The 22,740-nt window shown below is 48.7% G+C and overlaps 1 protein-coding gene across 6 annotated transcripts in view; it reads right to left on the bottom strand.

Annotated features, from left to right (window-relative positions):
- THADA (THADA armadillo repeat containing) overlaps window positions 1-22,740 on the bottom strand; it is a 323,874-nt gene that overhangs the window by 32,644 nt on the left and 268,490 nt on the right. For all 6 annotated transcript variants that reach the window (XM_035001673.1, XM_035001675.1, XM_035001677.1 and 3 more), the window contains 2 exons: window positions 20,377-20,530; window positions 18,621-18,752 (listed from right to left, as the gene is read on the bottom strand). In XM_035001673.1, coding sequence (XP_034857564.1) covers window positions 18,621-18,752; window positions 20,377-20,530 — 286 coding nt within the window. The remainder of the gene's footprint in view (window positions 1-18,620; window positions 18,753-20,376; window positions 20,531-22,740) is intronic.

The following is a 22,740-nucleotide window of genomic DNA, read 5'->3' as shown; positions in this document are numbered from 1 at the left end:
GTAAAACTGCTGGATGCAACAGGGGACCCCCCCAGTTAAATTTGAATTTTACATAAACAATGGGTAACTTTTCAGCATAAGTATGTCCCGAATATTGCATGAGGCATACTTACACAGAAAATCGTATTCGTGGTCCATCTTAAATTCAGATTTATAAATTTGAATATTTATCTGGTAAATCTGGCAACCCTACACGGGAGGTCAAACCATTCTTTGGACCAAAGCCCCATTGGCCAGGCCTGTATTTACACTAAGGGTGGGGGTGGGGTGTGTGTGGAGGGGAAATCAAGTTGAGGGTCACTTCTAAAAATGAGGAGTGAAGCAGCATAGAGGTTTTGCTAGCAGGATAGAAACCGGCAACTGGAAGATAGCAATCCTTGAGTTTCTCCTCCTTGAGTTGTTTATTTCCTGCTATTCCTCTTCAGTACAGCTGAGGCTGTTGGCCCCTCTCCCTGCCAAGGGTTACAGAGACTGAAAGAGTAACCCTATGTAGAGTTACTACATAGTAGTAGGATTGTGGGTAACGTGGCCAATGTGGGGACTTCTAGAGCTTCTGGAAGATTCTGGAGGTCCTTAGGTGGACAGCAAGTTTGCAGAACACCAAGGAACAAGTAAAACCAAAACAAAACATAGTCCATAAGTTCTACGGTGTTAGAAGAAAAAAAAACCACAACCTTGTTCTGTTTTTTTTTTACAGTAGGCTCCATACCCAGTGGGAGCCCCATGCAGGGCTTGAACTCACAACCCTCTTAGGACCTGAGCTGAGATCAAGAGTGGGACGCTTAACTGACGGAGCCACCCAGGCGCCCCCTAAAAATAAAATCTTAAGCTCAATTTTAGTCACTATAACTTTCTTAGTGACAGGACTGAGCCCATGCTACTGGGCTAACGGGACAGGGGCAATGAGACTGCCCTCGACCAGACGTTCCAGGCTCACGCAATGCTTGTTAAGAGGACGCAGGGTGATGTTGGCAGAGGCTAGCCCTGTTGCCCTTGCAAAGGGGCCAAGAGGTCATCTTAGGGCTGAAGCGGAAAGAGTTGCCAAGCCTGAGTCCTGATCCATGGACTCTGGGCAGGAGCTGACAAGGCTACAAATCACAACCAAGAAGGCACCTGCTCTTCTGCTCACTACTGTCCCTGCTCTTTACTGAGACTGCGCACCCAGCCGGCTCACCTGCTTACGCCCTGTGCCAGGTCCCTGTGGGCACCAGAGACAGCAAGTCATAATATATGGCCTTCTAAACTTATAACAATTACATATTTATTTAAAAGAATAACAATTATTTTTTCAGGTAATGATATGCCATGGGTCCCTTTGCACATCGGTTCATACAGATCTACTCCATTATTTTTAACCGCCTCATGGTATATGTATTTATCAAGGTTTCTCCCATCCTTTGAGTTGTATGTGTATCTTTGCCCATGCACGCATATTTCTGGAAGATAAATTCCTCTGGAATTACCTGAATCAATTGGCAAAAACATTTAAAATCTCTCAAGATATCATTAAGCTCCCTCCAAAAATGCACCGATTTATGGCCGCACCAGTAAGACATGGGGAAAACGACAGAGCGCTGTTGTTGGTCAGCGTTTCTTTATCATTAGCCAGGATGAGCGTGTTCTGTCCTATGTGTACCATTCTCGGCTGTGTTTAATTCCACAAAGTGCTGGGTTTTCACCTCTTGCCTCTACTTCCATTATCTTCACTTAATTGATTTTGAGAGAAGTGCCTGTATATCATAGAGGACACTTTACTTGCCTACGACATGCAAGGACTTCCTCTGAGGACAGGTTCATCTGCTCAAACACTGATAGGCTTTTCATCTGTTTGGGCCCAAAAGGAGTCTTTAATTTTTGTTTTGTCATCGGCAGAACTTACTGAGATTATGTAGAAATATCCAAGTGGCGCTTTTGTTGTTAGATTTTATTTTAAATGTCTAGTTTGCTTGAAGTTTGGTTAGAATGTGGCCTAGAAAGATTCCTACCTTATGGAATTGTGATTTTTCTTAGGGGCCCGAAATATAATCAGTTTTTGCACCTGGTTTGTACCTATTTGAAACGGATACTTATTTTCTGTCCGCAGAGTACATGGTTTATACACATTTAAGCTTTTAAGTCCTTTATAACCTTATTTATGTTTGGTCTGCTTGGCCTCATAAATCTGAGAAAGGTAGGTTGAAGTATCCTACTACAGCTGTAATGTTAACAATTTTCCCCTAATATTCCTCAGTGTTTTTTGGAGGTGGGGGGTAGGTTTGGATGCTATTTTACCTGAGGTATAAAGGTTCATGTTCTTTGTGGATCATACCCTTTAATCACTATCATTGTCCAATACTCCCCTTCCCGTACAGCTTCCTACTTCTTTGTCCGAAATTTTGCTTATTATGACTACTACCACCCCTTTCTTTTTGTTGTCATTCGCCTGGCAGAGTTTTGTTCATGCCTCTGTTTTCAGCCATTTTCAACCATTCAGTGTCATTTTAGGTGTAACTCTTGTATCAATGTGGCATGTAGCAAGATGTGCTCCTTTCTACCTTAGTAAGAGAACTCTATGTGATGTGCCCAGGCCAAAAGAATACACTTCTTTGCATATCTTGCAGCTAAATAGGACCTTGTTACTAAGTTGTAGCCAGGGACAGGTACCCAGAAGTGTATTGTGGGAGTTTGGGAGGGCCCCTTCAAAGGGAGAGGGTTGGAGCCCTTCACTGCTCTCTTTTCTTCCCCTTCTCCTCATCTGCAATGAGGATGGGATGGCTAATGCTTCTAGCAGCCATCTGGGATCAGGAGGTGTCCCTGAGAATAGAAACCACATGTCAGGATAGTGAAGCAGAAATTCACAGGAAGCCTGGGCCTGGGGCCTAATGACTGAGAGCCGCTGATCAGCCTGGACTCCTCCTTATGGGCTACATAAACTTGAGAGAAACTTCCACTGTTTTGGCTTTTCTGCTACCTATAGACATCAGGTCTCCCAAAAGATACATCAGATTTTGCTTCCCACCCTTTCTGGGAAAAGCTCAATTTAAGAGTTATTGTTGGGGCGCCTGAGTGGCTCAGTCAGTTAAGCGTCTGCCTTCGGCTCAGGTCATGATCCCAGGGTCCTGGGATCGAGTCCCGCATCGGGCTCCTGCTCTTCCTCTGACTACAGCTCCCCCTGCTTGTGCTCTCTCTCTCTGTCACTCTCTCTCTGGCAAATAAATAAATAAAATCTAAAAAAAAAGAGTTACTGTAATTTTTCCTTAAATATTTGAATCTCAATTCCTATTACAGTGATAGTAGTCATTACATTAAAATGCTTAACAAACACATTTGGGCATTTCTCTGTCTTTCTCTCTTTCTTTTTTTTTAAAGATTCTATCCTTACGTAATCTCTACACCCAACATGGGACTTGAACTCACAACCCTGAGATCAAGAGTCACGTGCTCCTCTGACTGAGCCAGCCAGGCACCTCTGGGCATTTATTTCTGAAGAGATTTCCTTCAGGGTCTTGCTACTCTGGGTCGGGTCTCTTGACCAGCTGCTTCAACATCACCTGGGAGTTGGTGAGAAATGTGGAATGTTGTGCCCTCTCTAAACCTACTGAATCCAAAGCTCATGTCACTAGATCCTCAGATGACCTTGTGTGCTGGAGTGTGGAACAACTGCTTTAGGGGGCACTGGTGTCCCCTCCGCTCCTCTGGGTAATGTAGTGATCTCCTGGATTCCCAAGTCCTCAGCAGGCACTCTTGGCCCTTGAAGTGGCTGGCCCTCACCTCTCCGGTTTCACTCTCGTTCTTCCTGCATCCCACCCCATTCTGCGCTCCTTCTGAGGGCTACTTCTACAGTTCCTTAGGTGTGTCACGACACTCCCTGGGCACATACCTAGCCCTCTCCTAGCAGCCCACCAGTAGCCACCCCCTTTCCCTGCTAACACAAGTTCAACTTTGTTCTGGGAGCCAAGTGTGCCTTCTCAGGTGATGTCTAGCCCCTTCTGATACCTTTGTAGCTAAGATGGCCACGTACCTAGACCTGGCCAAGGAGACAAACAGAGGGGGGCTTTAGAGGGCACTTTTTCTTCCTGGATGAAAATTACCTTGAGATAAGAGAACTTTATGTTCTTCCTCCTTCTTCCTACCTAGAATGTTGGGGTAACGGCTGAAGGTGCAACCGCAGTCTTGTAACCATGAGAACAAGCATGAAGTCAAAAGCCAACATGTTTGAGGATGACAAAGTAGAAAGACAAAAAGAGCCGGGCCTTTGACTGGGAATCTGATGCTCTGTCTCCACCCCCCTCACCTCCTTTCTCTTCTCATCTGTTCCAAACTGACCCTTCCTTCAGCTCTCCTCTAGCCGGTATCACATGGAATTAAAGTATATTTTAGCCCATTACCTATATTATACTGTATTCCTTATTTTTAATTTATAGTAACAGCTACATTAAGCCTTTCCTTATAAATATCACCCATCTTCCCAAATCTCCCTGCCCAACCAAATCTACCGCTCTAGAATGAGAACAGTGGGTTTTAGTTCTCTGAGACTTGGAAATTATATTCCCCCATGGGTTCAAGCCAGCCAGCTCCGATCTAGGCCAACCTCGCCTCCCTCTCCCATCCCCAGGTGGCCAGCCCTGGTTCTTGCAAGCTATGTCAGGGGGCACTTTGCCTATTGGGACTGGTATTTTTAAATTTCTGTGGTTTCTGGGGAGTAGATGTTGTAAAAAGGAGTGAAAATAAATTGAAGTTTGAAATTTGGTGAACTTTCCCCTGCCCCGTACATGTGAATAATGACTTGCTGATAGAAGCGGCTTTTTCAAAGATGAGAAACAATCTAAGATTTATGGACAAGTCTGTTCAAAAAGACCCAGCACTGCTTGTAGCCAAGGTGGAAACGTCAGGAGATTCCTAGATCTATTCTGGTTGGAGGAAGGGAAGGAAAGAGGGGAGCCTGGGGGAAAAGAAGGAAAAAAGATACCAGGAGGGGTTGGAATTGGCCAGGAGGTCAGCACTTGGGAAGATTTCTTATGCCCATTTTGTAAGTTCTACAGTAATATGAACATGACAACCATTTCCAACAAACGATGGTGAACAAAACAAATGAGACTGCTTTGCTGGCATTGTTTTTACGTTTCTACATGGATGGTGAGGAAAGACGGGGGCCAGGACAATTGTATGAATGGAGATAAATGACCCCTTTACAGGAACCTGGGAATTCTGTTTCTAAGCGTTCTTAGAACCTGGGAATTCTGTTTCTAAGGGTTCTAAGCCACCAGAAAAATAGTCCTGACAGTTTCTCAGGGTCAAATCTACAAATCTTGGCCAGGATTCTGCTCCTCGCTGGACCAGTCTCTTACAGCAACTGCTGTCCCCCCCGTCCCTCCCGTCCCTCCACGAGAGGCCATGGGTGGGGCAGGGCCCTCCTGGGAGCAGTCCCCACACTGTGCATCTGGACAGCCTCCTGCGTCTTGTGGGTGCAGAGCCAACATTTTTGAGTGTATATTTTATAACCGCAGTTTCAAAGTATAAAAATAGAGTGTGAAAAATAAAAACAGAACTCACAAGCAGAGCCTCAGCCACCCCACTGGTTAGAAAGAGGTTAGAGAAATAATAAAATGAGAGTAACCAAATTGAAAACTTGAAGAGGGCTCACTTGCCTTGGCAAAGAGAATTCCAGCGCCAGACTTGCGTACACTCTCCTAAGTGCTGAGGGCAGCTCGGCTCCCACTTAAAGCGTCTGTTATCACTCCTGTCTCCCCTGGGGAGTTATTTATGAAGCAAGGTTTCCTGGCCAGGCTGCCAAGCAAGGCATCTTGCATAGGGACCAGCCCAGGCAAGAGGAGCTGAATGAAAAGCCCACAAAGGCTGGGGGTCGAGGTGCTGCTCACTTCTGCTTCTTCAAACACACCCAAGCTGTAATTCAAAACCTGAAAACAACCCGAATCCTTCTCCAAACAAAACCCAAATCTTTTATGTCAGGTTCCATATATTTTCCTACCTCCAGTCCCATCCCAGCTCCTCTCCACAGCAGAAATCAATTTACTCAAGAGAGTGAGTCCTGGGAAGTTTTCCTTCTCAAAGCTCTCATTTGGAACAGATTAAGGAGGAGGGGTCAAGAATATGATTTTTTTTTCTTTTACTTTTGAAACAAATTAACACACTTGAGACTTTGAGGCAGAACCACTATGCTCTGTGACTGGCTTTTAAAAGAAGAGGAGAATTTCATTTTCTGGTATAATGGGACTGCATTGCATGGGGAGCCCCTGCCAACCCATCCTAATTAACTAATTAATTATTATTTTTTTAAAGTAGGCTCAATGCCCAGCATGGAGCCCCACACGGGGCTTGAACTCACAACCCTGAGATCAAGACCTAAGCTGAAATCAAGAGTCCGACGCTTAACCGACTGAGCCACCCAGGCACCCCCAACCCATCCCAATTTAGCCTGACCCTGAAGACCCAGTGCTGGATCACTGGGCACTTTAGGGGCTCACCATGAGGCTGAGCAGGGGCCTCTCACCCAAAGGTAGCTGCTCACCTCAAACCCCATGCGCACATTCAACCCCAAAAACCATGGTATGTCAGCCTGACGTGAGCTACTTGAGAATTTAACACACCCAGCTTCACTGTGGTGGAGATCCAGCCCTTAAAAAGCTTACAGCGTGGGTGGGATCCTAACCAAGAAACAGTAGAAGAGCTAAACTGTGGATCTGACCAAAAGATAGATAGATAGAGAGACAAAGGCCTGGAGGCTTTGTGAGAAAGGAGGGCCTGGGGGCTGGGCCTTTGGAACCTGCAACATTTCTATAGGTGGATGACACATTAGGCACAAGCCAATATGAGTGAAAGCACAGAGAGGGAAGGCACAGAGTGTGTGCGAAGAGACGGCCCCATGGAGGAGAGAGAGGATGGGCTCTCTCCTCCATGTTCCTGTTCTCTGCCACCTCCCCATTAAAGAGGTATCTTTCTAGTAAATTCTGGCTGTGAGTAATGCAATTGCAAAGCCTGCTGTCTTGTTTTCTAACAAAGTCTTTTAGTTTTCTGGATTTTTTTTTTTTTTTTTTTGCATTTTGGGTGATGTGTGCGGTCTGAAGAAATGTAATGGGGATAAGCAACTAAATCTGTCAAGTTGGTGAACAAATGGAAATGAAAATTCTTACTGTTGATTACCAATTACTGCCTTTTCTTATAAAATGGTCCTGGGAGTTACTAAAAAAAATATGGATGCCAATAATGCGGATGCCTGTTGACTTTAGGTGGAATAATACCTAAGAGGGCAGAGGCCCAACAGTTAAGGCCGAGGCTCTATCTGATTTGTGTCCCCAGCTGTTAGCAAGTGGCCAGAACTTCCCAGGAACTCAGTAATTAGTGCCTGTGTGAAAATAAGAAGATGGGAAATGGCGAGAAGTGAAGGTCTATCTCCCCAAATCCATTCTTCCTTCCTTACACAGAAAATAGACCTTTCAGCCATACCCACTTAGCTCACATCTGTGAGCTTCCTTTGCTGAGCCATGCGGCACGTGACTAAGTCCTGGGTGATGAGACACCCCTGGAAGTGGTGTCTGTAACATTCAGGTGGGCATTCCCTTCCCTCCTCCCCGCTCACTGGAGTGTGGCTATGGCTGTGGGAATGGCAACTGCCCCCCTGGATCATGAGCGGGACGGTGCCTCCTGAAAATGGCAAAGCACCAAGAAAGAAGGGGGGGGGTTCTCTGGTGATTGTGGACCATCACAGCCGCACACCGAGCCTTTTTCTTCTTTTTTTCAGAGAGAGAGAGAGAGCACCTGCACATGAGAGTGGGGGGAGGGGGCTGGGGGGGGGCAGAGGGAGAAGGAGAGAGAGAATCTTAAGCAGCTTCCAAGCTGAGTGTGGAGCCTGATGCGGGGCTTGACCTCACGACCCTGAGATCATGACCTGAGCTGCAACCAAGAGTCGGATGCTTTTTTTTATTTTAAGATTTTATTTATTTATTTGACAGAGAGAGAGATAGCGAGAGCAGGAACACAAGCAGGGGGAGTGGGAGAGGGAGAAGCAGGCTTCCTGCAGAGCAGGGAGCCCGATGTGGGGCTCGATCCCAGGACCCTGGGATCATGACCTGAGCCGAAGGCAGACGCTTAATGACTGAGCCACCCAGGCGCCCCAAGAGTCAGATGCTTAACTGACGGAGCCACCCAGGCGCCCCATGAGCCTTTTATGTGAGGAGGGTGAAATAAGCTGCTACCTCGTTTAAGCCACTTTTAACTTGGGTCTCTGTTACAGGTGCCAAATCTATACCCTGACTAAAACACCAGCGGCTTCATGCTTGAGATCCCAAGAAAACACTTCAGAAAGTCTGTCTCAAGATCGGCCCCAAAGTAAAATCCTTGGTTGTACTCTACCAACTTGAGTACTTCTGCTGGAGGTGGGGCTGAGTAGAGCGGGAAATGGGGCGGGGGGTGTAGGGGCGGCAAGCTGCAGTCAAGGCCAACCTTTGTTTCTGATTCTCGCGTGATGCTCTCCGCCTCTGCTCCTTTAGACCAGCTTCACAGGAAACCACTTTTGAAAATCTGGATTACTGAACTACACGAGGATGTCCTACTCATTTAGATGATGTCTGAGTGACCTGGCCCAAGCATATCTCCTTACAATCCCATTCTCCTCACAGCATCAGTGTATGTGTTCACGTCCAAACTGCTTCTGTGTCTTCTTTACAGAGAGCCACCCTGAAAGGCATCCAGATTGACCACACACCAGCCTACACGTGTATCCAAATGCACACACTCAACGCGTGCAGGTAAGAATACTCCCCGTGGAGCCCCATGACCACCAGAGCCACCTCCTACTCTGTTCTGCCTACAAGAGCTTCTGCCCTGTGGATTCCTGTGGTCAGAAGAGAGCCTCCTGGGGTCAGAGGAGAGCCGCTGGAGCAAGGAAGCCTGGCGATCAGCCTCAGAGACTTGAGAACAAAACCTGGGCGTTTCATGGGCAGGATGAGGGCTTTCTAGGCTCTGATGTTACTCTTCACACCTCTTGGGATCACAATGGGATGCTGAAGAATGAGGGGCTACTACAGTGCCCAGTTATGGTATGACAGTCTGGGTTTGACACTCATTTGGTTTTGGGGACTGGAGGAAGAAGGAAGGTCATCCTCTGGCCAGTCTGCAGGTGAATGGACTTGGGTGGGAAAAGAGGTCACGTGCCCGGGTAGGTGTGGATGAAAGGTGTGGAGGGAGGGCTCAGGAAGGGCACTCCCTGAGGAGTTGGGGTGGGAGGGGGGTGCAGCCTGCCAGTCGGGGGATGAATGAAGATGGGGATCCATCTGGTCACCCTGACAGGCGATCCTAACTCCTGAGACTGGCTTAGGTTCCAAAGGGAAGACTCTTCGCAATAGTCAAAGAGGAATCCTGCATCCTGGTGCAGCCTAACTGAGGAAAATTTAGGCTCCTGAGTTGGGAAAAGGAAAGCACAGAGATCAGAGCTGAGGCCAGAGCAGGAAAATGAGGATCACTGGGCTCTGGGCTTGTCCTGACTAAGCACATCAGTGCCAGAGAGCCTAAGCCCCAGACTGTGGGCTTATCATCACCCTCAGGGGTCAGTCACCTTGGGCCCAGGGAGCTTGGCTTTCAGGAGCAGCAACAGTGGAGGCAAAATGATGCAAAACTGACCCTCATTTCCTCGAGAGGAGCACGTTGTTGTCTCTGTGGGGCTTAGTCACGGAGAGGCCATGGAAACAATCCCATCACCCCAGCAACCAGGCCCAGCCAGGGAACTCAGCAGCAGTGGCAACCTGCTCCCAGATTTAAGACAGGAGCATAGTTACCACCTGCTTTTGCACATCATGGGGCCAGCTGCCAGGGACGCATTCGCCAGGACGCAGGTGAACGTCACGGCCCAGCTTCCGGGGACACAGTGATGGGCAAGGCAATTTGGTGCGTGGTGAGTGGGGCTGCACTGGGAGAAGAGAGAATCAGCTCCTGACAGCGTCCCTCCTTCAACAGATGTTTCCCTGCTTCCCTTCACCCTCTGCCGGCGAGCTGCCAGAGGTCCACCTGGGAGCTAGAATCACAATTCCTGCCTTGTTGTGTTTCCTCCCCTGGACCCTAGTGACAATACGGATGAACACCCAGAGGCCCCGAGAGCGAGGCCCAGGAGAGAGCAAGGCTGCAGTGGCAGGGCTCACTGCAGGGTGTGGCTTTATTGCTGGGAGATGCCTGGTTTCGTAGAACACTCTGTTCTTTTCACCCCTGTGATGCTGGAGTTCCTTCAGGCCCTCTCTCCAAGGCAGTGTTCCCTCTCCTCTGCCCGTACCGCACAGCTCCTACTTCTCCCCTTGACCCCATCCCAGGAGTCCGGATTATTCTCAGGAGCGCCCCTACATTTCTGTCACTTCTAAAAGCCGAGGCCTGGGGAGCAGTAGAGAGAAGCGCTGCTCTGTGTCTCAGTGGGCCTGTGTTTTAGACCTTTTTCCCACTAATTATGTGACACTGGGGAAATCATTTACCTTCCCTGGCCTTAGGTTTCCACATCTAAAACCCTCAAGTCCCGTGATCCCCTTCCTTTAGGATCCTTGGGAAGGGGGGACAAAAGCCTTGATGTAGGACCTCCTGCCACCTCCCACTGCAGCCACCCACCCTCGCCGCCCCAACTCCCACTGCCTTCCCCAGGACAAGCTCTGTCTCTGAGCTCTTGGGTCCCCAAGCCATTTTCCTGGGCTGATTCTAGTGTCTTCCTTTTGAACACAACAGTGAATTTAGAAGACCTTCAGCATCCCTCTTTGGTTAACTCCTTGGCTCCAAACCTAGAGGGCTGGGTTTTGAGTCCCCTTTGTGTGTCAGAGGAAGTACTGAACGTGCAAGGCCTTTGTCCCTCTGGACCCTGAGCTCCATCGCTGCTCGGTACTTCTCTTCCCCTGGGCCCGGAGTCCACTGCTTCAACTCCCTGACCTTCAGCTGATTCGTATTTAAAATGGAGGCAAAAGTAAAATATCTCAGAGTGGCTGTGAGAATTGGAAGAAGCCAAGAGTGCCTGCTGGGTGATGTTCTCCATCTCCCTCCCCCTGCCACTGGCTGACTCAGAGTGGGGAGGAGACCACCAGAAGAGGCCCCAGGAGGAAGGGGCCTCCATCCTCAGAGCTGCTGCCACCAACTCTAGGCCTTCCAGATGGATCCATTTGGCACTGGCCCGGGTCCACTGACCAGGGCCTGAGGATCAACTGGAACTCTCCCTGGCTGGTCACGTCCCAGCCCAGTGGGCCACTATGGATAGAATTCTTGCTCAAGAAATTCCACCTAGTGTGAGACAGAAATGAAATGGCGAGGGAGGGGTACAGCTAGTCCAGGCTCTGCCACCATGGCCTTGCCTTAGCAGGTGTCCCATCCGTTCCTTGTTGAATTACTGTCTCTGGGAAGACGTGGGGCCTAAGGTAGCTGAGTCTGCAGCAACAAGGACCTGCCACCTCCAGGCAATTTCATAACAAGGAGAATCCAGGGGCGCCTGGGTGGCTGTCGGTTGAGCATCTGCCTTCGGCTCAGGTCACGATCCCAGCATCCTGGGATGGAGTCCTGCATCGGGCTCCCTGCTCAGTGGGCAGTCTGCTTCTCCCTCTCCCACTGCTCTCCCTGCTCATGCTCTCTCGCTCATGCTTGCTCTCTCTCTCAAATAAATAAATAAAATCTTAAAAAAAAAGAGAGAATCCAAAGTGCTCTACACCTCCCTTGCCTTAGGTTGATTCTAAAAACACTGATCTCTTCACTGTGTTTAACTACTGTGAAGGGCACATTCCTCCATTCCTTCACCCAACTGATCATCCAACAGTGAATTTTTGCTGAGCATCTGTTATGTGCCAGGTTCTGGGAATATAGCAGCAAGCAGAAGAGACAAAAATCTTGCCCTCTTGGAACTTTTATTCTGGTAGAGGGAGACAAAGAACAAAGTAAGGAAACGGTAAAATAAGACAGTGAAAGGACTACACAGAGAGTTAAACCAGCAGACGAATGGGTGGCTACTCTAAACTGGGTGGTTGAGGCAGGCTGTTGCAGAGATGCCACCGAAGCAGAGATTGAAATGACAGGAAGGAGGTGAGTTAGCTGTGTGGGACCAGGGAAGACCATTCCAAGCGGAGGAAGTGGCTAGTGCAAAGGGCTTATGGCAGGCATGAGCCTGGCGAGTTAAAGAACCAGAGGGGAGGCGGGAGTGGCTGGAGCAGAGAAAGAAAGGGAACAAGGACAGCAAATGGGGTTGGGGAGAGGCAGGGGTGAGGTCGGGTACACCTTTATATGTTACTTTAGGAGTTGGCTTTTATTCTGAGAAAGAAGGGAAGCCAAGGGAGTGCTCTCCGCAGGACGGCAACATCATCTGATCTACTCTGTAAAAAGAGCCCATTACTGGCCTCATGGACAAGGAACGGCAGGCAGGTAAGCGCAGAGGCAGGAAGACCTAGCAGGAGGTTTTTGCAGAAGTCCAGGAGAGAGATGATGGTGGCTTGCACCAGCGCATGAAACAAGCCTGGTGGACAGGCAATTTGTAACTATTTCTCAAATGAATATGCTCGATGTCACCACTTTTGGCCTTGTACTTAAACAGTAAGAGAAAAAGCTTTGGACCATCTAGGCAGCCATGAAAGGGGGATTGAGAAAACAATTCAGAATTTAAAAACAGGCAAAAAAGAAATGATAGAGGCCGTCAGGCCTGGAGATGGGTGTGAAGGTTCATTCTCCTGTAGTGGTTATCCTATTTGGGTCATTTTTCTCCAGAAAAATGTACTTGGTATATACCCATCAGGTTACACTCAGGGAGCAGAAAGCCCTCTAAATCTGAGTCTGGGGCTGGGCCCTGCCACCCAAGCATGGAAGAGACAGTGTGGGGATGGTGCCGGTGAGCAGGTTAGGGAGGCAGAGGGAGGAGGGAGGCCATGCTCTGAGGGCTCCAGGACCACCTGGGAAGCGCCGACAGCACAGGGCCTCCCCCGGGGCGTGGGGCTGGGTGGGCAGGAGGGGAGGCCTTGGCTCGCAGTCCTGGAAGTTCCAGGGGTGGAGCTGCCTGTGAGTCAGCCGAGGCCCCACAGCTCCGGGGCTTTGCTGACCGGGTGTCACCGCGGGGCCGCTGTGTAATGTCAAAGTGACCCGGCCTCCCTCCCGGCCTGCTCAAGGCTTGGAGCCCGGGAGAAGAGTCGGCGCTGTCATGCCGTCTCCCAGGCTCTGTGTGGGCGGCAGCTGTGCATGGTGCACGTGTGCGAGGGGGCAGGGGCGTGGGTGCTGGGGGAGGAACACGGTTTGGGGGAACCTGGGCAGACGTTAGGTCTTTTCGTCTCCACTGTGCCCTAGGCCAGATGACCTGCAATTCTGCCCACCAAGCTACCTGCCAAGGCCCTGTCCTCTAACCTCTGAGTCTCAGTTTTTCTACCTTCTGCTCCTGCCCCGCTCTTTCGCCTCCCTGGTAAGCTCCACTGTGACTCTGGCATCTCTGGGGGTCCTCATGCTGAGCACAGAGACTCTTGCTGTGTCTCCCGGGTGACCCAGGGCCGTGGTCCCTGCAGTCCTGGGCTGGCTCCCTGGCCCCGCAGTCTGAGACCCAGACCTGAGCGGTAAGGGTGAGGAAGGGCTGCCAACTCTTCGCCTGCAAGACCCGGATGGTGGGTCACTCAGGCCTACCGCTCCGGTTGCCCCTGGAGCTCATTCTTGCACGGAGGGCCAGGCTGCCTGTTCTGGGGCACTTCCTTGGTTCAGAGGGCACTCTAATCTCCTTAGGAACTTGGGGCAGACCAGACAGTTACTGACTGTTAGGCAGCCTACCCTGGTCAAAAAGCAGTCCATCAACACAGATTGAGCACCCACAGTATACCTAATGGGAGAGGGTCTAGCTCGTGGGCTAGTTGGAAGACAAAGCTACATGAAGAGAGTAGACCATGAAGGGCAAGGTGGGGTGAGGCACATACAGCAGGGGTTCAGAGAAGGGGAGATCCTGGGTAGCTGGGCTGGTGGAGGTGGGATTGAATGTGTCACCACAAAAGATTTCTATCTGGCAGGATGAGCAGAAGCTTTACATGATTTTTTGTGGGTAGGAGGCCTGGTGCTTCTCTTCTGCGTGCGTGCGTGCGTGCATGTGTGTGTGTGTATGCGCTTGTCTGTCTCTCTTTCTTAAAAGTCCTTTACACTTTTGGGGGCGCCTGGGTGGCTCAGTGGTTAAGCGTCTGCCTTTGGCTCAGGTCATGATCCCAGGGTTCTGGGATCGAGCCCCGCATCGGGCTACCTGCTCCGCGGGAAGCCTGCTTCTCCCTCTCCCGCTCCCCCTGCTTGTGTTCCCTCTCTCACTGTCTCTCTGTCAAATAAATAAATAAAATCTTAACAAAAAAAAAGTCCTTTATACTTTTTACATGAGAAGTTGCTACCAAGAAGTCATCCTTCTTGAACCTAAACACTGGCAATGGGTATGGGGTCTGGAGCCCCTCCAATTTCTCCCCTGTTGCTTTTACCCAGAACTCTGTCTGCCTAACTTGAGAGTCACACAAATTTAGTGAGTTAAATGTACAGACTGTCCAGGTTGGTACCACCCCCTCCCCCCGCCCCCATGCCCAATGGAAGTCCTTGTTCGAGTGGAACCCAACATGAAATCCTGACGTGAATGGAACAGACATGAGTGAGCTGCTTGGGCGAGAATCAGGAGCCCAGGGAAGCAGGAGTCGCCGAGCTGATGGCTTTGAGTGTCTCCTGCTCTGGAAATGACAGCTCTTTTCAGAGCATTTCAAGGCTGGAAGTAAGGTCAGAGCAGGGAAAGGAGAAGGTGGAGCCTCACCTGGAGCCCTGCCCTTACCCTTTCTTGTCCTAGCTGCAAAATTCAATCCCCTATTCCTGAGTCCAGAAACGCCATTTCTGCTGTCCCTCTCGGTACTCTGTGGCTGATCTAGGAGTAGGGAGGTGAGGCGGGTCGTGCTTGCAAAGCTGAGAGAGGCTTGGGGGTGCTCAGAGCGGTGTTGACGGGCTGTGGGTTTTACCTTCCAGGTGACCAGGTGGGAAGAAGCACATGCACGAGGTCAGCAGGCAAAAAAGGTGAACAACAAATCCACCCTCATGAGGGCTATCTAAGCACAGGGTTATTTTCTCCAGGCCTCCCAGAATCATTAACCAACAGACACCACAAATCTATACCTGAAGCCAGCCATGCGCAAGGGGACATGCTAGGGATGCAGTCTGAAGAACGGGTTTAATGCTTGGCTCTTCTGTAGTTTCGAGTACCTACGCCAGGGCTCCCAGGAGAACTGGGCAGTGTGCTGGGCAGGGCAGTTCGTTCTGTTCCCACAGCAGATAAAGGCCCCCTTTTGCCCTCTCAGTTTCCAGCACCCGTTTCCCCAAGGTCTAAGGAATCCTCTGTCCCAGATCACAGTGCCTTGTGGCCTCTAAGCATCCTTCCTGATTCCTGGTAGTTTCACTTCCTAGAAGGTGATGGCTTACCTGCTTACATTGGTGCCAGAGGCACGTCTAGGCGTTTCTCCAGAGATACCTCATGGGTTTGAGGCTGTGAAGGCCCCTCTGCTTTCCCTTGTCTCCCACCTCCCACCAGCACCAGCAGTCCACCTGCCATGCTCTCCCACCCCGCCCCCACTGACAGCGGCTCGCGACCCGCGACCCGCTCCCGGCTCGTCTCCTGGCCGGAGGTCTCCCTCCCCTGCCCCAGCCCGGGCCGTCGCGCACACTGCTGCTGAAAAGAGCTCCCCAGACAAGACGCTGGCAACACTGCTCCCCCACTGAATGCCCTCTCCAGCCTCCCATCACCTACAGAAGGAGGTCCTTAACTTGGTGTTCAGAGTCACCCCAAGAGCGCGTGCCCCTGCCTTTCCAGCTTTATCTTCCACCCCACTCCCCTGTCCTCAGCCTGTGTTCTGGCCACCGCGCCCCCCAGTCAGCTCCCAAGTTCTCCCCAACTCCCAAGTTCTGGCTCTAGCTTCTTCTGCGTTGAAATGCTCCTGTCTGTGTCCCATTTACCCGGTCTTTTGGGCCAGCCCCACTCTCAGGGGCCTCCCTAGACCACACAATCAAGATGCACCTGGCATGTCCCTGCGCCCCCAGCACACTATCAGACAATGTACATGCAAAGCTCTCTGTCCACAGCCAGCCCTCACTGATAGGATGGGGTCTCAGAGGCAGGGAGTCCTTGTGTTTTATTCTTAGGAGGAAAAGTGACAATTTTTTTTTTAAACAATATTTAGCCTTCTCAAAGAAGACATTAAATATTACCATGATTTAATACTAATATTTTACTATGGCGTTCATTAGACCATTGATTTGGGGAGAAAATTAAGGACATGTATTTTCAAGCTATTCAAGACTCAAAAGTGATAATTAACTCTGAACACCACAGAGCAAAACGTTAGTAGTATAGTCTACAAAATCCCTGCATGCTGAAGGAATGAGAAAAGTTACCATCAGCCACTTGATATCCTCAAGAAATGTCAAAACAAGACAATATTGTTCTTGTGTGTCAGCGGGCTGAACTTCTGACCAAAGCAAAAATCAGGAGTGTTCCTCAGCCTTCAGCTACTTTTCAGGCCCAGACAGGAAGATGTATATTTTTTGCTTGAGAAAATCAAGCTGTATTATGGAGTTCTGTCTAAGCATTGCCACCAGGCTGAACAAGGAACACACGAGGAAGTCCTGAGCGACTGTCCCCACATAGCAACATTATGTTGCTGAGACCTTTGAGGAATCTGGCTTGGGTTTGATTTTTTTGGGAAGCAAAAATTCACTCAAAATGAATTAAAAAAAAAGGGGGGGGGGCAGGATATTTTCAAATAACTTAGGGGAAAGGAGTCACAGAGAGGGCTGAATTGTTGGGAAACCAGTCAGATGGTCTAGCAATATAGGCTGTGTTGGTGTTTTCAAATTGTGGAACTGGATTTTTTTAAAAAAACATTTTATTCTGAAATAATTTCAAATATACAGAAAAGATGCAAGTATAGTAACTCCATATCTGTGTTTACTATTTACACGCACACATGATTATTGTTCCTGAACCATCTGAGGGTATGTAACAGGTGGTGTGCCTCTTTGACCCCTTAATATTTCAGTTGTGTATTTCCTAAGAACAAAATAGTCTCTTACAAAACCACAGTACAGTTATCAAATTCAGGAAATTTAAAATTGATTTTAATCTACAGACAATATTTCAGTATTGTCAGTTGTTCTAGAAATTTCCTGTACGGCTTTTCATCCCTCTAGCACAGGATCTAGTCCAGGGTAACACACTACATTTCACTGTTATAGAATCCTTGTTTTTTTCACACCTTAGATCCTCTTTTTATAGGCCAAGGTGAGGAATACAAAAATAGGTAGCCTTTTACATTTATTTCCCTAAGATGCTTTTACACATGGATATTTACATGTGAAAGGCACTTGATATTTAATTATTGGTTTGTATTTCTTGAGGAAAAAATTTAAACTAGAAGGAGGAAGATCATGGCAATACACTTTTACTATAGGTGAACTTGGGGAAATTCTGAAAGAAATAGAAGTAGTCGGGTAACAACTATGAAGATCAGGAGGGAATAAGTCCACTGATGAATTCCAGTATGCCATAACCTTTCCCATTTTTGGTGGAGAGGGTCCTAGAGAAATCTTGTGAGTATTGTATTCCACCAAATATTTCCTGAGCACTTGCTGGGTGCTCTGTGTGTCCTTCTAAGGGAAACACGCAATTGGGAAAAGGAATGAATCACTAACGGCGGAATTACAGATCCAGGAACTTGGACAGGCTGGGAAGCGGGTGGGGAGAGGGCTTCTTGCACATCACTCCCAGAATCAAACTGCATGTCTTCCCACTGAGAGGCAAAGCAGGTCCCGACCAAACCTGCTCTGGAGCAGCATCACCAAGAGATTATTCAAAAACCAGCTTCTCCCACACATGCCATGACAACAGAGGACTCTAGAATGCAGAAGTTCTTATTCCAAGGGAAGCCTCCAGGATCCCCAGCCACTGGGACGAGGAGCCCTGAGTCAGTTACAAACCCTGTATGGCCACTCCCCCTCCCATTCTGCTGTCCATTCTGCTCAGCCTGTGACCTCTTGCCTCCAAACGCTGTTCTTGCTTCTCCTTGGGATGGCAGACCCAGAGATCCTTCCTGACAACCCAAGTGCAGGGAATGCAAGTCCACCAGAGCAGACATCCTCCCAGCTGGCCACTTGTCCAGAGGTGTGACCTTGCTTCTACTCCCAGTTAACTTGACTCATACTCATCTGTTTCCATCACATGTGAAAACTAACAGAAGTACAAAATGATAGATCTATGATTCCCGGGTTATATAACCACACAGATAATCATGACTTAGCCTTATTTAAAAAGGGTGACAATGTAACTAGCTAACAGCACTGTTTATTAGATTTCTATCTTTGAAGACGATTTTTCTCTATGATGTCCTAGATATCAGGGGTCAGCAGACTATGGCTAGCAGATCAAATCTGGACAGCTGCCTGTTTTTGTACATAAAGCTTTATTGGAACACAGTCATGCCCACATGTTTACCTACTGTTTAGGGCTGCTTTCCCACTAAAACAGCAGAGTGGAGACAGAAACCCAATGGCCAAGAACGGTTAAAATATTCACTCTCTGGCTATTTACAGAAAAAGCGTGCCAACTCTGTCCAAGAGAAATAAGGCACTGCCGAAGGGTAAGAATGAGGTACCTGTTGATTGGCAGGTGCTTCCTTGTGACATGGCAGTCACTACAGTTCCCGTGGCTGCATCTCGGACGGCTTGCTCCTCACTCTGCAGGAGGGTGAGGACACATCTCCAGAGAGCAAGTGTATCCTGCAATCCTAAGAAGACCAAAAGGAATTCAAATTACCTACGGTTCAATTTACAAGCAGGTACAAATAGTGCTTTAAATCCATGGTGGTGGTGGGGGGGTGCGCCTCAGCGGCTCAGTTGGTTAAGCGTCTGCCTTCGGCTCAGGTCATGATCTCAGGGTCCTGGGACTGAGTCCTGCATCGGGCTCCCTGCTCAGTGGGGAGTCTGCTTCTCCCTCTCCATCTGACCCTCCTTCCTACTCATGCTCTTTCTCAAATAAATAAATAAAATCTTTAAAAATAAATAAATAAATCCACGGTGGAAGAGAGTAGTCTTTAAATGAGCAACAGTCATGCCTTTCTTCCTGGGTATTTCAAGAAAGGAAGACTTGGCAGTCAGATTAACAGTGGAAGAGAGAGGGCCGTTGGGGGCAGGTTTGGAAATATCTGTCTTTTTTGGGGGGGAAGGCTTCTGGAGGCAAGCAGCCCTACGCAAGGGCCCCTGGAAGGTGTGGCCCGGCTGACTAAGGCCCTGGGCCCAGCTGTCCACAATGATTCACGATTCTTAGGAACGAAACTTTACGCATCAAGAATGCTTTGGGGAAACAAGCCCAGTGTTGATTTGAGTGACTGCTTGAGCTTATAAATTCTGAAAGCAAAGTTTCAATCAAGATTATACTTTGCAGTGGGGTAAGCACTGAAAAGGGGAGGGAACCACAGAGGACAGCCTGTGCCACGTCCATGTGGGGCCCACTCTCTGACCACATTGCCCCTGGGCAGGAGCTCTGTGTGGTCCCTGTGCTAGGCACTGCTGGGGACAACGGGACAGGAAAAGACAGTACATGCCCCTGAGCAACAGAAGGAACATCAAGTCAAGGACACAAGGCAAGGAGAAGTCAGGGATGGAAATGGCTGGCTGTGCCTCACAGCAGGGAAAGATCACGGTGGACCGGTGTGCTGGAGGCAGACTTCATGAGGGAGGCGACAGGTGGGCAGGGCCTCACAGAAAGGAAGTGTGTTGTCTAGGGGGTAGGCCCAGGCTTGGTCAGGGTCACAATAGGAGACCCACAGGAGACCAGCACTCATCACCCCTAGCCTTTCAATGGGGGACCTGCCCTGTCCTAAGAACTCTCCTTCGACTACCCTCTCCCTTATCTGCCCGCAGACAACCTGGTACCAGAGACACCAGGGCGTTAGTCATACCAAGATATGAGTTCCCTACCGATGATGCACAGAGCCTGTGCTGGGGAGTGGTGGCCGACGAGCAGGGAGGGCTGGCCAGGGCACAGAGCCACGTGAAGGGGTGTTTAGATTTTATCCTGAAGGCAATCGGAACCCACTCAAAGGCTTTAAGCAGTGGAGTGAAATGATCAGTTCTGTATTTCAGAAAGACTGCACAAGCTTTTGGGAGTATAAGGAGAATGGCTTTGGGGGTAAGATGGAAAGAAAGGAGGCCAGTTAAGAGGTTGTTGGTGAAAAAGGAGGAATTCGGAGGGTGGGGGGAACACATTTGAGAGATGCAAAGGTATGGTGCACACGGTCGGTTTTCATCTTCCCTCCTTTTTTATCCTGGAGTACCTATTCATGCTTTTAGCTGTTTGGTGCAATGGACCTCGGACCTCAGACCCCCCACGCCCCGGCCTGGTGCACTTACCAAGAATGGGATGGAGGCTGGTGAGCAAGAACGGTGTGGTGCTGGTGAGGGCTTCAGCAGCAGCCAGCCTGGACTCTGTGGGAAGGTGTTCTCCACAGGAGAAGGCGACCAACTGAACCCACGACTTCAGTGTGGGGGCCACCGAGTCCCTGGTCTGAAAGCACAAAGCGTATGGCAGGTCCGCACGTGCAGGTAGGGGCTGACATGGAATTAGATCTGAGCCACATACCCCACACTGGATGTGCAAATTAGCTCTTACTGCAGGGGAAGAAAAGTTTTCTAGTTGTTTTTCCAACCCAACTAGGGAGAAATAAACAAGCTCAGGGAAGAAAATGTGACTTGTCTTTCAGTAATACTGAGTCACTAGAACTAGCAAGAAAGTTCCTGGAGTCTTTCTGATGCAAATCAGGGTATCAGAACATTGGTATATTTGACAGTTTCAGTAAAGACAAGCCTTCTGGGGAAAGACTATAGCTTTCCCATAGCCAGATGCTCCTTCTATCTTCAGTAACAGAACCTCAAATTTTGGGCTGGGCATAAAGACTACATTTCCCAGACCCCCTTTCACTTGGGAGTAATATATGATTAAGTTCTGACTAATGGTATATGATTTTTAGGTCATGCCTTAGGAAACAGACGTGACCTTTACTTCCCAGGTTTCTCTTTCCTGCTAGCTGAACAAGGACAAGATGATGGAAGCTGGAGCAACCATTTGGGACCATCAGAGGGAAGCCATGTTGAAAACAGCAGAACAAGGTCCAAGGGTCTGGGGACCCAAAACTGTCATGCCACCATATCTGCTTTGACTGCTGTGATCTGGTTTAAGCCACTGTATTTGTGAGTTTCTGCTATAACATGTAAAGCAGCATCCTAACTAACATTATGGTTTCAACAAAGCTCTATTTTTCTATAGTAACAGCTTTTTTTTATTGAGATACGATTCACATACCATACAATTCACCCATTTAAAGTATATAGTTGAATTCTTAGTATATTCACAGGTTTGTACAACCATTACCACAGTCAATTTTAGAACATTTTCATCACCAAAAAGAGAAATCCTTAGTTAACAACCCCCATCCTGTCATCCTGTCAGCTCCCAGCCCTAAACCACTAATCTACTTTCAGTCTCTATGGATTTGTCTATTCTGGACATTCCATATAAACTGAACCATACAATACGTGGTCTTTCATGACAGGCTTCTTTCATTTAGCATATTTTTAAGGTTCATCCATGTTATAGATGTATCAGCACTTCATTATTTTTTGTGACTGAATAGTATTTTTTTGAGTGGACATACCACATTTTGTTTACCCATTCATCAGTTGATGGACATCTGGATTGTTTCCGTCTTTTAAACCCTGATTTTCTATGTATTCTAGAAAGGGGATTATTGTTCCAAATGTACTTTACTTCCCGTATCAAAGAAGCCTCTTTAATTGTTCAAAATTACTAACGATGGGCCTCTGTGGAACTAAACAGATGAGCATCTTAGACCTTGAGGAAGAGGCCGACTCCCAATGTACAAAGAAACCCAGGTCTTCCTGGGAACTTCTTTTATGCATTTCTCTATGGTTTTGTTAATTTTTCTCTCCCTGGAAAACTCCCAATTTTTACCAAATACTGCTTCATTCAAGTACCAAGCAGTGCCTCTAAGACACACATGAATACTGGTTAAAAATGTCTGTGGATGAGAACGAGGTCTTTTGGCAGATGGGACAGGCTGCCCTGTGACTGCTTTCTTAGAATTTCTTTTTTTTCCCGCTGGGCTGTAGTTTTTTTTTTCAGCAAATCCTCTCCCTTCCTACAAACCTCTCCCCTTCAACCCCCCAACACACACTACTGACTTTTTTTTGGCTCTTTGTCTCTCCTGGTGACCAGCCAACTTTGGCCCCCTGGCCTGCCTCTGAATGCCCCACAGCAACCGTGGATCTGCTTAGCTCTCACCCTCTGTCCCCTCTGCCTAGCCGCCGCTCTCTGGACACAACCACCTCCTTCGTGAAGTCTTCTCCTTAGCAGCCTCGCACTCCCTTCCTCCTCTGGATTCCTCCGGCCTCCTCCCTAGCAGGGCATTTAATGTCACGATCTAACGCTCCTCCTTGCTCATGACACTGTCCTTCCATCCTTGTTCATCTCCCAATCTCCCACACCTCTGGCTGTGCTGCTTTACCGTAAGGAACTGGAACCCGCGATGTTACGCTGCCACCATCACAGTGTGGTCACGTGTAACCAGGAGCTTTGGGTAATATTACTGTAGTATCGACTGCCTTCTACTTGTAATAATACTCTGATAGGGACAGCTTTCTGATGCCCCTAAGTATACATGTATTTGTCTTAAGGCATCTTCCCAGGAAGCTGTTTTG

This window comes from Mirounga leonina, unplaced genomic scaffold, assembly GCF_011800145.1.
Source record: "Mirounga leonina isolate KUSES-001 unplaced genomic scaffold, KU_Mleo_1.0 Mir_125, whole genome shotgun sequence".
Lineage (NCBI taxonomy): Eukaryota > Metazoa > Chordata > Mammalia > Carnivora > Phocidae > Mirounga > Mirounga leonina.
Note: the sequence above shows the minus strand (reverse complement) of the source record. Positions and strands in the feature narration are given on the sequence as shown.